Genomic DNA, 17,664 nt, shown 5'->3' with positions numbered 1-17,664 from the left:
ATTCCACCTAAAATTAGAATCGAAACTCAGGTAAAGCGTTTGCACATTCTGGCAAATAAAGTTGACAACAACAGCAACTATACCTCATCCTCCTTCACTGTAAAACAAACGATAAATGAATTGCGCCTTAATAAACTCAACAGTGCAGCATACACATAGAATTAGCCTTTTTTTATCAATGAGATTCTCTGAAATACGCGGTTCATCATTTTGGATCTATAGAAACGCTATTTTACAGAATTATTTGATATCTCTGAATCCACAGCGTACTCTCTCTCTCTAATTATTGAAAATACTTGTCATTACTTAAAGTGTATTTACGTCTGAAATATTTTACAATCGTTGGTAATGGTTAGTCATAAATGATCTCAGAACTTGATTCTTCATCGCGATGAGAAATTCTTGACGTGATTTAGGACGCTATTGTAACATGGCGACCAAATATAAAATCGAAAATCTCTTGCACGGACTACATTTCTCAAATGCTGTGACTGGGACTCGAGTATTCGTACATGTTTATGACATGCGTGCAAAAATATGATAGTTTGCTGAATTTTTGTTGGACAAGCCAAATGAAGTACACAATCGGGTAATATGAGATAAAAATATTTTTAAGTGAAAGAGAAGGCAAGAAATTTTGAAGATTGATATAATGCAAAGAATGAACGATCAATAAATCCAACCAAAAAAAGGTCTGAATATACTAAAATCATGAAATTTGTGTTTAGTAATAATGTGTACGCAAGCTGCAGTGGCAATAAATGTGTGTAAGAGAATGGTGTGGTTGTTATGATGAAAAATAAGATATTTCGTAAAGCAATTTAGCTGTTTAAACAGTTACCGTAATATCTCGTTAAATGATGATTGACTTTTTTGGTAAATTCAACAGTGAGTGAACACTTCTTACCCGTGTCAGCGATGACGTCGATGAGATCTATACTCTTAGCGAAGGCGTCCCTCAGGTTGATGTGGTGGAAGGAAACAATGCTTCCTTCTCGCTTCGCCCTTTCCAAAGCCTCTCGGCGCTTCAGTGCTTTTTCGCGCCTCATCTGATTCTTGTAGAACTCGGCAAAATTATTGACGATAATTGGAATGGGTAACGCAATTACCAGGACACCACATATACAACATACACTTCCAATCACTTTGCCGAGGGGAGTAGTTGGGTAAATATCTCCATAGCCTACGGTTGTCATGGTGATTCCTGCCCACCAAAATGTCTCGGGAATGCTTATGAATTTAGTTCCAGGTTCTTCCTTTTCGGCAAAATAAGCGAGACTTGAGAATATCAAGACGCCCATTGCAAGAAATAGCATCAACAGGCCGAGCTCTTTGTATGAATTACGTAACGTAAAGCCCAAGCTTTGGAGCCCGGTTGAATGGCGTGCAAGCTTCAGTATCCTCAAAATGCGCATTATACGAAATATCTGAACTACACGACGCACATCCTGGAATTGGTCCGTTGCGTTCTTGTTTGTTTCGACGAGGAATAGAGACACGAAGTAAGGAAGTATTGCGAGAAGGTCTATTACGTTTAGGCCTCCCTTAAAGAACTTCCACTTGTCAGGGGAGGCACTGAACCTAAGTACATACTCAAGTGTAAACCAAGTGATGCAAACCGCTTCCACCATTGCAAGTTGTGGATTGTCTTGAAAGTTTCCTTTTTCGTCATTCACTTGCATACTAGGAATGGTGTTGAGAGTTAATGCGATGGTTGATAGCACAATAAAGAGTATTGATATCACAGCTATCACCTGCAATTTTAAGTAACCCAAATCGATCACTCATCTCTAAATACAGTTTATCAAGTCTATTAAAATAACATTGACATATTATTTATATGTGCCTTCCAGTTCCAATTCTTGTACCGCTATTTTTCATCGACTGGTGTAACATGTGCATTTTATAACATAAGCCCGAAGAATAAGAGGAATATATCTATCTTCTATATTTATGTTAACAGAATAACTGCATCCCTGAATAAATGGCACCAAAGGTAATTCCGTCAAAAGAGAAATTGACAGAAATCATTGTATGATGCTCATTGTCGAGGAAATATATTTGAATATTTTTACTATATGCATATAAATTTATCAATGTTTTGACAGCAGAATGCGAGGAATAGATACTTCTCTCTTATTTTCAATTCGAGCTATAAGGGCTAATTTTCTGAGTGTTCTATTATTGCAAAATTGTAGCTTATTATATTTGAGTCACGAAGTTTCAGCTGGATATGAAACTATACAATTTGTTAAAGCGAGGTAATTAAAAGGTTTCAAAGAATACTCGACCTATGCATCAAACTGACCTGATTAGATTTCAACAATACTTGATCCGAACAAAAAATTTGGAAGAATCTTATGGGAACATTTGTCAGTACGAGATATGATGTGAAGTTGCAATTCCAAGTTGGGAGAAATTTTGAAATAACATATTTTCCTAAATTGGGTCTATTTTTAAAAAAAATGTGCAATATATTCAGACTTTAGACGAATCAAAAACAAAGCCATCTCTGAAAAACATACAAAATACATTTTCTTAAACTTATTCATGATGAATTTTTAAACAAGGCTTGATCTTTTGCATAACACAAATTATTGACATTCTGAAAATTTGGATGATCGCATACAGTTTTGTTTTGCCTAGTACGCCAAAAATTAGCAAAGTACAGAAAACTACAGGTTTTTTAATCGAAATCAGCGACGTTCTACCAAATTTGATTGTTAACTTTTGTCAAGTCTTTTGGGGAGTGTTGCAGAGATATTTTCGGTGAAACGTTTTTACCCTGAAATTTTAACAGATCTGGAATCTACTACTATATAGGAGGAATTGAAAGAATTAATTTTGCTTCTGGAGACGTTGATCTTTCAAGAGACAAGTATCAACGTACCTGTAAATTTCGCGGGTTAAATTCCCAAAAATTGGAAGTCTGGTGAAGGTGTAATGGTTCTTCGATTTCTCTATGCGTCATTTCGTACGATGTAAAAAAACATTACACAACTAAAGATCGCCGAAATAAAATAACAAGTGTATCTAACAGCATATTGATTTTGCAGCAAACTGTAAACTCACTTAGCAAATATTGTGACGAACAATGTCTTCTAGAACAGTGCGAACCAAGAATTATCAGATTCTATTTCATGCGAAATATTTTTATAAAACGAATAATTTTGTATCCTATATTCAATAAATTCTATATTCTTTTCGTTACAACGAAAAGAAATAGGTACGGTCGGTTCATGAAACGAATCTTCGGCGAAAGTGGTAACATTTTTATTTCCATTAGAAATAGGTCTAACCAAAAATTTCTGGTACAAATTATTATATTATGGTAAGACCCGATTCCTAAATAAAACTTTGATATTATCGAAATCTCCGCTTGGTTGATTAACAAATCGTCGCGTTCATAGAAACCTTTCTAAGAGTTAGAATAAAACAACGTTGAAATCTGGATAGTGTGATGACAATAAAGTTTTTCGTTCGTCGGTGCATTTATTGAGACACCTAAGTTACTTGTTAATATAAAAATAACATAATACTGCGAATGCCGGTACAAGAAACACGGTAAAGAGGTAAAACCTGTAAATGTATGTATGGCGCAACAGTTGCATGTACAAAATAAAATAGTGAAATCAATTATAATAAACTGGAATTGAATTAAAATTAGGAGAAATACAAACGTTAAATGGTGGTGTACAACATTACATCTAATCATTGATACTACACATTTCACTTTAACACAAATTAAGCACACCACGATAAAAACGGTGTAGGTATATAGTTCTGCATATGTATCTTGGTTTCAACATGTGAATTATTGCATTAACTGAAGGTGCCATCCCATTGAATGATTTCAAGTTCATTTGCTTGTCAGTATTTATATGTGTATGTAATATGTATCCTTGGGGGAAATTTTGTCCAATATGCTTGAACGTACTAACTGACCGGTGTTCAAAGTTTTGTTTCTGCCAGCAGAATTGGACTAACAAGGAGAGTGTCAGATCTGTAGAATACAGATTTTACTGAAACTCCTAAGTGTGTTTCTTTGGTTCAAAATATGAAGCTTCTGATGTCTAATTGCATCTATTGGGTCTTCTTTTGCTGGATCGACAATATATCAGGTTGTCGAAATTCATACATGATATTTTGTTATGGCTCTGAAATAATAATATATCTGTTTACGTAGAATCTATGAAAACCTCTCTGTGAAGACAATAAAAATGAATATGTTACCAAAAAATACAAAACAGGATTGGTTTATTAGGGCATTTCACTTATCAAATTATTGATGAATCAATTTTAAGCGGAGTGAAAAACGGCTCAAGAGATGAAACCTCACTCGAAAAGGTCCATATTTTGAGGCAAAGAAACATCCCCAGAAGTTTTAGTAGATCCATGTTAAACTAGCGTACAAAAGCCCATAAAGCTGGTCTTTATTAAAGTCTTTATATCTATATTTATCGCCAACGCCACGTGCAAGGGCACCAATCAGAATCAAGTCTCGTCAATAGAAATGTATTACATATTTCATACGACGTATCGATCGAGTGATTCGAGAATTTGGTCCTAGGCCACAACGCATGCTACTTATGTGGGCGCGTTTTCAATATTATTTTCAAAGTGAACTCCAGAAATTATATTTGCCATCTCGTTCTCAAGATTATAAACACGTAGTACCGTACCGGTAACCAGGAAGTGTCACATTTCAGAATTTGAACACTTAAGATGGGGGTTCGCAGTTGCCCCACATGGACTTACTTGATCATAATGTTCTTTGTGCTTCGCAGCGTCATAAGTTCAACAGTGACCCTTGTTACACCTTTTTTTCTTAAAAATATGGGGAAATCGAAAAGAAAATATCGAATATACCAGCCAATAGAGGAGCTAGGCCTATATATAGGCCTATATATAGGCTATAGCCTGATGAAAAAGGTCCAGAGAATGGAAAAACTATTGGAAGAAGAAATGCATCGACAAAGCGTGACCCAAAACCGAGCCATCTTGCATAGTAGTTCATGACAAGAATTTCGAAGTTTCGTTTTCTCTGAACATTGACTGAAGGTTGCTGAAGACAGCCAACCATGGGTATTATTTTAAAGCAAGCAAAAGAGCACAGCGAGTGCGAGGGTAATGGAAGTGCCCCACATTTACCAACTGGCTTATAGGGCTCACAATAAAAACTGTATTTGGTATAAAACCTTTGTGCCGAAGCTCCCTTCACCGTGCCGTAACAATTGCGCTAAGCTTCAAAATTTTCCACTTAGCTGGCCGTCTTCAGCAATTGTCACTCAACGCACTGGAGGACAGCTTCCCTGGTTCCGTTGTTTATTTCGGGTACCAAATAGTGTCCGTGGTGCTTAGTTTAGCGCACCATCACTGGAATACGCGGTGAGCGCCATGTTAACACTTTATATCGTTTTCTCTGGTAAACAGTATGATACTGCAATGGAAAATGTCGTCGAGTAATAACGTGTGAGAGTGGGAAGCTTTCATAGGGTGTAATTACTAGTTTGAGAGTTTGCCTTAAAGCGAGACAATCACTTTAACCACTTACAAAGCTTTACAGGGACTGCGTTGTCCCCCTAGGTTCAGAAATATCAATACCGTTATTGCAGAATGCGGAAGGTCGACAAATTAGTATTATTAGAATTTCTATTAGATGCAGAAAACTTTTTGATCGAAATTCATTACATTCAAGCAATAGCCAGAAAGACCTTTATTCTTCTAAGGTTGGACTGTTGGACAGAATATTAAGAGAAGTTTTAGAAGAAAAAAAACATTATGGATTTGTTTTTGATGGTGAAAACCTTGGTGGAAGAGTCAAGGAAGCTCGATCAATGGAGAAGATGGATAAGTAATTGGATTCTCCATTAACATTCACTAAATGTACGTTCATCACATCAGCCGATATACAGTTTAAACCCCAGAAGCTCGTCTGGAAGAGCCAAGAAGACAACGAGATGAACATCAGATTCAAGCCTTGAGTACCAGGTGAACTTACCCTTTACCACAGAAGATGCCCTCACGAAAGATAAATTTCTTTTGCAATGTATTAGGAAATACAGAATACTATTTATTACCGTTTCGACACAGCTCTCCCTGTCTATGACCCTCGCAAATAGTCTGTCCTCGAACACAGTTCTGTTATCAACAGATCAGAAATTGATCATCTACTCAAAATTCGAGCAGTTGAACGATGGGGAATCAATTTGTATCATCATATTTTCGTATAGAAACGCTTAATAAGTCAAACTGCTTTATTATCAATATCAAAAAGCTTAATTTATTTATGAATGCCTCACATTTTAAGCTACTGTGTTTGGTGGCTGCAACTGACCTGTTATCAAACGACAACCACACCTATGTGTCACTTAAGCCTGAAGGATGCCTGCTTTGCGATACCGTTACATAAAAATGGTCACAAATTTATTAAACTTCTTTTCGACAATCAACCTTTTCATTTTACCTGTTTACGCATTGGGTTGGATATAAGGCCTTATGTTTCCATGAGAATATAAGTGCAGTTGCAAAAGATCTGACAGAAAAATGGTTCCGATCGATAGTTTAGCTTGATGATATTTTGATTTTGGGTAGCTTATTTGATAAATGGCTGTTGCATTTGAAGACCTTGATATCAACGCTAGAATCTTTATGGTTCGTAATAAACTATGAAAAACGTAACGACACGCCAAAAGCACAGTAAATTTTTAGGATTTATTCTGAATTCAGACAAAATGAGCCCTGAAATAGCTGAAATCGAAAAGACAAATTTGACAGACAATATCATGAACTCCCCTTCACTAAGACAGAATTGTAAAATTCGCTAGCTTGCACAACTGGTATGTCAAATCATTGCTCACTCACTGCCCCGTGTTGAGTTTGGTTGGGGCTACGCCAAAAAATGTGAAAAAAAATGGCTAACGACGACTACGACCCGACAATGACAATACCGAGTTACATTTAGAAGGAGTTGGAGTGAAGGACTAATAAATTACCCACGGCATATAATTTAAACAGGAGGTACACCTGCAAGACGGAAAATTGGTTAGATGCCTTAGGATCTGGATGGAAAGTATGTTGCTGGTTATAAACTACAAAGAAGTACAAACGGACTTTCACTGAGTGGGAAAAAAGTTTGCTATATTAATTATTTGATGCTATTAGCTGCTTTTTGGGTATTAAGGTGCTTTGTTTCGGATGTCAATGATTGTGAAATTGTACTATGCATAGGCAACACTACCGCAGTAACTTATACGAATAATGGGAGAATTCAATACAACACCTAAATCACTTATAATTAGCGAATGAGGTCTACAGGTGGTGTAAAAATAGAAAAATTTTAACATTTAGTACCTATATTGTTTCCAAAGACAAGGCATTCCTTTAAGAGCATCTCAGGTGCAAAGACCTTGCGCTAAGTTCACCAAAGTGGTGAACAGCTATAAAAATTCCTTCTCTATCTCAAAATCCATAAAAAAATAACCCATATAAATGCTTTCTTGGTGTACCAAGAATTTTAAAATCAATATTTATCGCCAAGTTCATCGGTCAATCATAAAGTAATATGTACGTACACACACGCCGTTTTGTAAAAATTTAAATAAACGTAAAAAATAAAGAACTAGTCACCCTGAAATAAAAAATTTTTAGTGACTGGTCGTGAGCCTTTGTGGACCAAGGAAAAATTTCATAAAAGTATGAATTGGATTATGTAATTATGTTGTTACACATGCATCAACTTCTGTTCAATGTACATATGTATGAAACACATACACCCGTCCATGTGAATCTTGTTTGTAAAATTATTGGAAGAAATGATATACTTCAAGCTTTTGGTATAGAACGCGGGCCTCATGGTTTCTAAAGGTGCTAATTTAACAACGAGGCTCATGATCATGAAATAATGTTGAAACTGACACACTAATGCATACGTAGTTTGATATGACTTTGCCTATAAATAACCATTAAAGCAATGACTAGTTAGGTCCTAGACTATTGATTTTCTCGACTGCAGGTGCAGCTCCAAAATCGAATTTTCCCTTTATTTTATGAAAATTTCCGGTAAGTAGTACCAGTCACTGCAGGTTTTTCATTTGAAGCCAGCTAGTTCGTTGAAATTACGGAAAAGGGTTTCTATATGCATATTAACTTATGTTTCAATTATGTACTTGGCAATAAAGATTGTTTTTCATATGTATTTGCACATCAAAAAAGCATTTGTACGTAGTGTTTCTTCTGATTTATGCAGAAAATTCAAAATGGCGTATCGATACATTCATTCTGTTGCCTGACCACAGTATCGAATATTTCTTGTTGCCTAATAATATTACTGCTTTGTGTTATATTGCGTATGGTAAACAAGAAATTATTACTGCAGGTTTTGCCCTAAATATTTTAGTATTAAGTGTGTTGGTTTGGTGTCTTTTGACTGATAAAGTGTCTTGTAACCTAATCGTCGTGTGTGCTTAGTCGGTTACGGTGCCTTTGTTTAGTTGACTGTTCTGAACTTAAACACCATGTGTTTCACTGATCTGGATTTTATTTTATTTTTTCTCTTCCCTCCTATTATTATAATGCTTAATATGAAGTGCGTGGTTTGCCCTAATAAGTCGGGTCCAATTTTGATAAAAGATGCGGTCGAATATCCGTACTGCAATGTGCCGTATCACGTGTCTTGCAAAAAGAGAGTCTATTCCAGATACGAAAGTTTACTCTGTTGCGGTGCTGGAATACAACGGGCTGGTACTTTATCGCAGCCCTCCTCTGGAAGCAGTCAGACTACTCGCGCTGCTCATAGAAATGCAGAGCTTGACAATAACTCGGAGCCACTCTGGGACAGGATGAAATCAGAGTGTATTATGATCAATAAAAAGATGGATCACATTGTTGGCAGTATTAATGATGCCCACACCAGGATTGACGAGGTGGAAGGAAGAATTGACGGCATTGAAGGGCTAGTTACCTCTTCTAGTGAATGTGTCATAAATGAAATCCGTGACAGGTAGTTCAGGGAAAAGAGTATTATTGCTTTCAACCTGACAGATTCTCTTAATACCGGCGGAAACGTTCTCCGCGTTATGAAGAATGTTGTGCTTGCTAGTGATGCTAATCAGCTTCCTTTCGATGTCAATAAAATTAGAGTGGTTCGACTGGGGAAGAACGCTGTGAGTGTTAAAAGTCAGGCCTTTAAAGATAATTCTGACTTCTTCTGAGCACTGTACACTGGATCTGTGCACTGGATTTTTAAGAACAAGAGAAGGTTTGTTAAGAATCAAGTCGTGTTCAAGAGCGACCTAACGAAATCTTAACTTGCCCATTACAATAAGTTGCGTGTAGAACTTGGCAATCGCAAGAATAACGGTGAAAGTAAACTGTTCATTATGTATATTCGACGTGTTCTAGTCATAACTCTAAATAAAGATCAGAAGTAGCATCAGAATTTACTATCAGAACATTCGTGGCATCAAAGAACGCATCACCGAATTTAGACTTGCACAGGATTGAACGAAGAATACAATATCATTATTTTGACGGAGAGCTGGCTGGACGACAGTGTATGCAACGGATTAAATCAATTTAATGTTACCAGATGCGACAGATCACGGTAAAAAAACGGTTGAAGCAATCTGTTGTTTCTCTTACAGATAACGCGTTTGAACAGGTTATAGTCAGTGTTACAGTTCATAATGTGAGTTTTATAATTGGATTATTACTCTCAGTATATTGAATGTGTGCAAAGCTCATTTCTAGAAGCTACCTGCGGATCAAGTAGTGACAACTTGATCTTACTTAATGACTAGAACATTCCAGGCTGTAATTGGATTAGGGAGGCCAGAAATTCTGTGGCCAGCGGTTATCATAGTGATACTGATATTAGATTTGCGGTGAACTCACTGACTAACTTGTGTGAATCTTATGGAATCTTTCAGTTCAACAATCGCGCAAATATCTTAGGAAATATTATAGATCTATTATTTACGAGCGCTATGAATGCTTAGTGCCAAGCGTACGTGGATGCCATATTTGATTGTGATCCCTTCCAGTCGGCCCTTGATATCGAGCTGCAGGTAATCGAGATGAATATCACAGGGCATAAGAAATATTGTTACGATTTTAAGAGGGCTGACTATAATGCTATATCTTTGGAGCTGTCTAGGTGAATTGGTCAGATTCTTCTACGGAAATAAGTAGTGTGGGTAATAGAGTCAATATCATAAACGGTGCTACTGTTAATGTTATTAGTAAGCATGTACCAAAGATTGTTGCTAGGGTTATCACCATTCCAAAATGGTCTTCCAGAGAGATAACCTATAATATTAAGGAGAAAAAAAGATGCATAAGCGTTATAAGCTATATAATTCTCATCATTACTATGGTCTATTTAGGAAGTTGAGAGCATTGTGTAGTCCTCTCTAGATGAGACGAGTCGAATCTTCTCAACGAAACTAAGGCAGGGCTGACCGTTGACTGTAGAAAATTCTTTGGTATGTTAGTTCCATAAACGTTGAGGATGCTATATACCGGCAATTATGCATTGTGGGAATGAAAAAGCCGATAGTTGGCAAAACATAGCTAATCTGTTTGCATGTAAGTTTGGTTGTGTTTATAGGGATGATAATCTGAGTGGTACTGTGTTGCACTTTGACCATAACAAATGTATGGAAAATATTTACTTAACTGAAAATAATGTATTGACAAGTATTAAAAATTAGAGAAAGGAATCCAGTCCGGGACCTGATTGTATTCAACCATTGCTTGTAAAAAACTGCTCTCTAACTTTCTGCAAGGTTCTCATAGATTCATTCAATTACTCTCTCAGTATGGGCGTTTGTTTTAAACAATGGAAAATGACCTGTATCTCCCTTCTTCATAAAGGTGGTGATGTCACTGATGTGAATAATTATCGCCCATATGCACAGCAAATGTGTTTGCTAAAATTTTTGATCTCCTGGTGTGTGATAAGCTGTAAAAATATATAAGAAAATTTATTATCCCGGAACAACACGAGTTCCTGAGTAGTCGATCAACTATGTCTAATTTTTGCATTTATGTTGATTTTTTGGTTGTGAATATTGCAAATAAGAATACTATCGATGTTATTTGCACTGATTTTACAAAGGCTTTTGATATGCTCAATATGAATCTATTAATTAGGAAATTAAGTTGTTATGGCGTGTCTGGGAGTCTGCTTAAGTGGTTGGAGTCGTCTCTTTGTGGTAGAACTCATTACGTTAGAATTCAAAATTTTGTCTCTGAAGCTATGACTGTTCGATCTGGTATTGAACAGGGTTCACATTTAGAAACCTTGCCATTTCTTGTTTTTAAAAACGATGTCAAGTTTAGAATAAAGCATTTAAATTCCTGTTATTTGGTGACAACATGAAGATTTACCATGTTGATTCATTCTCCCAGTGGCGCGGACTTAATGATCTGAGCTGAGTTGTAATGTTAATAAATATTTTAGTATGTATACGTTTTGGTGAAACTGGGCTGCCAACGACTATTTCTTCGTTGAATGGTATTCATTTTGCAAATGTTGAGCATATTAAAGATTTAGGTATTGTCTTTGATAGGAAACTGTCGTTTAATAATCACATGTATTATATCAAGATTGTCACGCTGAAGAAGGTAAATTTTTTGAAGAGAGTTACTAAAAAATGGGCGTCACAATTCCTTTTGAACCTTGTATTACAGCTTTACGAGTACAAATACAAGGTACAAGTTTTTATGAGCTTGGAACGGTAAATGGAGAAATTCTGTACACATTTCAGAAATACGTTTAGTCCTAAGTCTGTGAAAGATGATAAAAAATGGAATAGGGCGATGCCCACGGTAGAAATATGGATGATGCCACGTAGTTTACGCAATTACCTGTCCGAAACCTGTTACAATGCCGTCCGGTACGTCCTTGGGAACTGTGAGATGAATTAAAGGACTTGAGGGGCTATTCTGGTTTACAAATTTGGAAAAATGGATTCATTTTTTTGCATAGTATTACACCTACATCCTTTAAGAATATTTTGGCCTAAGGCCGATGGCGAATTTTCAAAAATTGAGAAAGTTATGAGCACTTGTGAAACTATGCACAATTGCTCGATGCACACCTCAACAAATCTATTGGCTTCAAGGCCAGAAAGATCAGCTTCTAAGGAAGGTGCGAATACGGTAAAAGGCCTCCTATATGCCCCAAGAATCGTCGATTAACGGTAAGAAGAATTCCTGTTTTATACAGTATACATTTCTTTAAAGCCCCTGCCTCGGGCATTGCTAAATTATTATTACTAGTTATAAAAAATTGAAAAGCACCTAGAAAAATAAAGATAAAAAATAAATAATTTTGCCTTCAAACAGTTGCCATTTTCATAATTTTTTTTTTTTGGTACGAGTTATAGCGACATTCCTATTGATCAAGAAAATTTGTTTTTTTTCTGTTTCGGATGAACGGGAGCACTAGAATCGTGTCAACTACTTCAACCGGATTCTTTTGCAACAGCCGTATTTAGAGATCCATCATTTTTTTTTATTTCCACTTGTTTTCTTGAGAAAAATTTAAATGTACGGTCTTCAAATACCAATAAGGATTCTGTGAAATAATGGATGGTAAAAATGTTTTTATTTTTAGACTAGAATACTCCCTTAAGGGGCAGTCAGAAGCGTGAAAAAAAGGCACTTTAAAGATTTTTCTTTCATCATTGTATGTTTTATATTTTACGTATAATACCAAATTTTTACCCGATATTTTGAGTAAACTTGACGAAAATTTTAAGTCAAAGTATTAATTCTGGACCAAGTTGTCTGCTGGATTGTTGAACCCTCTCTTACAAATAGTGCCTTGCGGTGACCATCAGTATCAGTATCAGTATCAATATTTATTAATGTCCATGGCAATATTGGACAACCTCGAATTATTTGTCTCCAACAAATTCAACAAATGCGAAACAAACATGTCAAACAGGAGAAAGCCAAAAATACCACTTCAGACAATAAAATACAATCAAAAAATCTTAAATTAATCTAACACAAACCAACAATATTTATACCAAGAGAAACTGACAAACAATTCACATAAGTGCCGTGATAAAAAATTAGAATACAGAGTAGTAAAGGAGAGGAAAGTATGGTAAAAGTATAGAGACGTAGGTCAGGTTACATAAAAAAATAAATAAAACGAAAAATGAAAGAAAATAAAAATTAAAGTAAAATAAAATAAATAAACATAACTACACAGCTAACAGACTCAAATTAAAGTCATAAATGATTAGAAAATACATCAGATGACAAGGAAAAGCAAAGTCAGATCGCACGCCATCGCGCATCCTCAGCGGCTAACAGGTGATTAAAAAGATCCTGTTTGTAGCCCTACAAAGAACTGGACTCCCTCAACTCGCCTGGAAGGGATTCCCATAAACGCAACCCTTCAACCGTGAAATATCGTAGATACGATTCACTTGCACACCGCGAAGTAACAAAATTACTCACGTGGGGCCTGGTCATGTCACGAATTGCAAGTTCGCGATTGGTAAAAAGGCTTCTTAGGTAACCTGGACTCCCAGATCGAAAAATTATGAAGAGTACAATGCCCAGAAGATAAAGCCTGTGATCCTGGACAGAAAGCCAGCCAAGTCCTCGATAGTAAAGAGTAATATGATCTCTCCTTACCACACCGCAGACGCAGGTGCGTTCTGCATCCCAGAGAGATCGTTATAGACGATAGCGCAATAGTCAGAAACGGGGAAAATCAGTGATGGAAACTTACGGAGAGCAAAAGATAGCATAGGACATGAGAGAGAAAGTTGCCTGAGCAGACAATGCACCCGGTTACAGATGGAGTACACCTGAAGGGGTCAGGTCAAACCGCTGTTAATGAGCAGTCCGAGATTCTGTACACACTGAGAGAAGGCTATGGAGTACCCATTGAGACAGATATTCGGGAGCTCGAGACTCTTGAGTCTGGCGATTATAATAGTGTTACCGAGAAAGATGGCTTGGGTCTTAGTAACATTTAAGGGGGGGGTAAGGTATTAAATTTTTTTTTTTTCAATTTTTTTTTATTTTTCTAATTGATTGCACAATATGTCAAGAATATTGTGTTAAAATTTCAAGTCGATTGAAGCAAAATTGAGGAAGTTATGAGTAAGCGTCCGTTGCTCCGGGATGAGGTTTTATACCTGACCGACAGTTACGCGACGCGCTCACCCGGCCCAATTAAAACCAAACGCGTCTGTTCAGGTAGAGTCAAGAATATTCGAGGCATGGTATATACATCAGTTAAACACTGTACGCCGTGCTGAGCAGTAACAAGTGACGCTAAAATTTTGACTCTGTTTTCCTTCAATTCGTACATCGAAAGTGTTACTTTGTTATCATTTGTGTTCGTACATCGAAAAATGCCCCGAAAAATTAGCCAAAGTCTGTCAGTGGCACCGCTACAATCGTTGAAATTGCAGCTCATGTAGCTGCATGTACTTTCAATGAAGGTTCTTTTGCCTTACTGGCCTTTATGCAAGAGATGCACATCCCGACAGGGCCAAGTTCTCACGAATGGGCACGACAAGCTGACGAGTTGCGAATTAGTAGAGCAGAGGAGCAAGCAGCGCGTGACAGTAAAGAAGAAAGAGTTTTGCGTAGACAAATGCAAAAAGATGCTCTAGACCATCTTGATGGAAGCCTTTTGCTCTACGGACCTGGCATCGACGACTCTGTGGGAGTATAAAAAAATTATCGAATTTTATGTTGAATTTTTCAGTACGCAAAACTCTAAAGCGTTTTTCTGAGACTTGTCATTTTTGGAGTCCGTGCCCACCATAACTAAAAATCTACTGGACCAATCGTTTTGAAATTTTGCACAGTGTTTTTTCACATTATTCGCCAGGTATTGTCGGGAGCTTTTTTTTTTTTTCAATAATTATCAATTTTACAACAACAAATTAGACGTTTTTTTTAGCGAAAATCAGGTTTTTGGCTTCCAAGTGCTACGAAAAATCGAAAAATCAAAAAAAAAAAATCCTCCCGTGAATACCTCGACAAACATCTCCTTTAACAAATGCATTTTGATTTTTTCGTTTCACATGATTTGGTTGCGAGTTATGATGGGCACCGCAAAACAACTTTTTCTCGAGGCGCCTCCGGAGATTCATCGTCAGTCGCTCAATTTTTGCTATTTTGCAATGAAAATTTAGGGAAATATTGTTCAAATGTTACATTATCATGTACGGATTGCCTGAATAAACTAACACCATCTGTATTGCCAAAAAAAAATCTTAAAAACATGCTTTTTTTTCACCGAATTAACCTTACCCCCCCCCCCCCTTAACTTCAAGGCGTTGGCCGCAGCCCGGCTTAAAACAGCGTCGATATCCTTGTTGACACTACGGATAGCATTCGCCAGGCCACAAACAGGAGTCGACAGATAAATTTGCAGATTGTCCGCATAAATGAGATGGTCTGAGAAACGCAAAACACGGGACAAGTGGTTAATAAAAACCAGAAATATAAGGGGGCCCAGTACCGAACTTCGAGACACACCTTGATTGAGACATTTTTAAGAAGGCAATTTCCCGTTGCTACCAGCCACCGCCTGCGATATACCCTGTAAATAACTGGCTATCCAGTTCAAGGCGCTCCGAGAAAAGCTCATATCGTGTAGTTTTCTGAGTAGGATAGAATAAGGGATAGAATCAAAAGCTTTTCGAAAATCAACTAGAACGAATAAGGTTACGTCACGGTCATCAATTCCTATGCGAATGTGTTTGGTGAGCCTCAGTAGCGCCGACTATGTGTCAAGTCCAGGGCGAAAACCTGACTGATGGGGGTCATGCAAGCCACAGCTGTCGGGAAAAACCATGATCTGATCCAGAACAATGCGTTCGAACACCTTAAAAACGATGCAGAGATTAGAGATTGGCTAGTAATGCTCGAGAGAGGATGGAAAAGGTATGGTGGTGGTTTAAGTAATTATAATTACGCTTCATTAAATCTTTCCCGACTTCCTCTTGAGAATTTTGTTACCAATAATTGCCGAAAGACCCCAACACCGAACAACGCGACCCGGTACCAGAACAACCCACGATCTAAGTCGGTTACATGGCCAAGGTAAGGTGGGAATAATAAAATCACCATGGCATCCAATTCACAATTATTCACCATTAAATGATTGGTACTATTTCAGTGAGATAATTGGCACCTATTTGTCCGGGTCACGAATTTAGCTTATAGCTGTAGGAAATCTTGACGGTCCATGTTACAATTGGTTCACACTATAGACTTATAGAAATAGACTGCGCAATCTTACGGGCCGCTGAAGCCAAGACCGCAGGACAGAGCTAGTCCTGCCCTTGGCGTGAGTATATAAAGTGTGTTTGTGTCAGACCAAACCTGCGCAAGGTCAATTTATTAGTATTATTTACGTGCTTGTAGAGTCGCCTTAGTTAATTGTTGTTTAATGGTCAGAGGACCACTTAATTTCGCGTTAGTCGCTTGTGCACAGTGATATTTATTTGTTTATACTTGCTTCACCGCTATTGTCGTGTGTTTAGTGCATAAATGCACAGTTGGAACGTAAAAATATGTATATGTAAAACGGACAAATAACAAGAAAACATAAGTCGTCAAACGCAAAAGACTGACCTGTCACATAGGGTGACTAAAAAGAGTCGTCTGCCATATATAGTGGCGGCCAAGACGGATCTGTCACATAAGGTGACCAAAAAGGGTCGTCCGTCATATAGGGTCGCGGCAAAGTCTGGCCTGTCACATAGCGTGACCAAAAGGGGTCGTCAGCCATATAGGGTGGTGGCAAGTTGATTTGTTACATAAGATGGTAAAAGAAAAGGAGTAAGAGACCATACAGATGACGGTAATATGCGCCCGCGGCATGAGGCGACTGTGTTAAGAGGTTCAACGTGTAGAGACATCGGCTGGTAGCGAAAGCAGAAAACTGAGCGCCTGCGCCGACGATAGTCAAACGCTTCTAGAACCAATGGAGAGGGGAGAAGATTCTGAGTCCAGCAGCGGCAGACTTTCGCGCGGAGAGTCAATCGGAACTCGAATGTACTATTAACCAGCCTGAAAATAAAATCTCTATATTATAAAGATATCTCACCGCCGCCGCCGTGTCAGGAATTCAGACCTTTCTTCCACTACCCGCCCTTCCCCTCACTATCTCACCTCCTCCTTTCCTCTGCCGTCAGGCTCTTCACCAGGAAGACCGCTTTTCCTTTTACCTTTCGTATATGTTCTCAGATCTTGACAGACTTAACCTCGAACCCACGTATATGCCCTTATACTTGGACAGATTTAATCTCGAACCTATATATGTGCTCCCATTCTTTTACAGATCTAACCCTTTACTCCACATATATGCCCTCATACCTTCACAGATTTAACCTTTTACCCCAGATATATGCCTTCGTACCTTGCTAGATTTAATCCTTTACCTCACATACATGCCCTCATACCCTTACAGATTTAACACTGTACCCACACATATACAATATACATCCATCTTAGAATCAGGGAATCTTTGACCCGAAATATACCTTTATACTTACACAGATTCAACCCTTTACTCTGAATACACACCCTTATACCTATAGAGTCAAATAACCCTACATATATTGTAACGTGGCGTTTCAAAGTCGCGCGTCACAAGGGCACACAACCGTT

At 37.6% G+C, this 17,664-nt stretch overlaps 1 protein-coding gene across 6 annotated transcripts in view; it reads right to left on the bottom strand.

Moving 5' to 3' along the window:
* LOC124174762 (potassium voltage-gated channel subfamily B member 2) overlaps window positions 1-17,664 on the bottom strand; it is a 107,636-nt gene that overhangs the window by 59,366 nt on the left and 30,606 nt on the right. For all 6 annotated transcript variants that reach the window (XM_046554214.1, XM_046554215.1, XM_046554216.1 and 3 more), the window contains one exon: window positions 908-1,754. In XM_046554214.1, coding sequence (XP_046410170.1) covers window positions 908-1,754 — 847 coding nt within the window. The remainder of the gene's footprint in view (window positions 1-907; window positions 1,755-17,664) is intronic.

The sequence above is a fragment of the Neodiprion fabricii genome, chromosome 2 (assembly GCF_021155785.1).
Source record: "Neodiprion fabricii isolate iyNeoFabr1 chromosome 2, iyNeoFabr1.1, whole genome shotgun sequence".
Classification (NCBI taxonomy): domain Eukaryota; kingdom Metazoa; phylum Arthropoda; class Insecta; order Hymenoptera; family Diprionidae; genus Neodiprion; species Neodiprion fabricii.
This window is presented reverse-complemented; position numbering and strand designations above follow the sequence as displayed.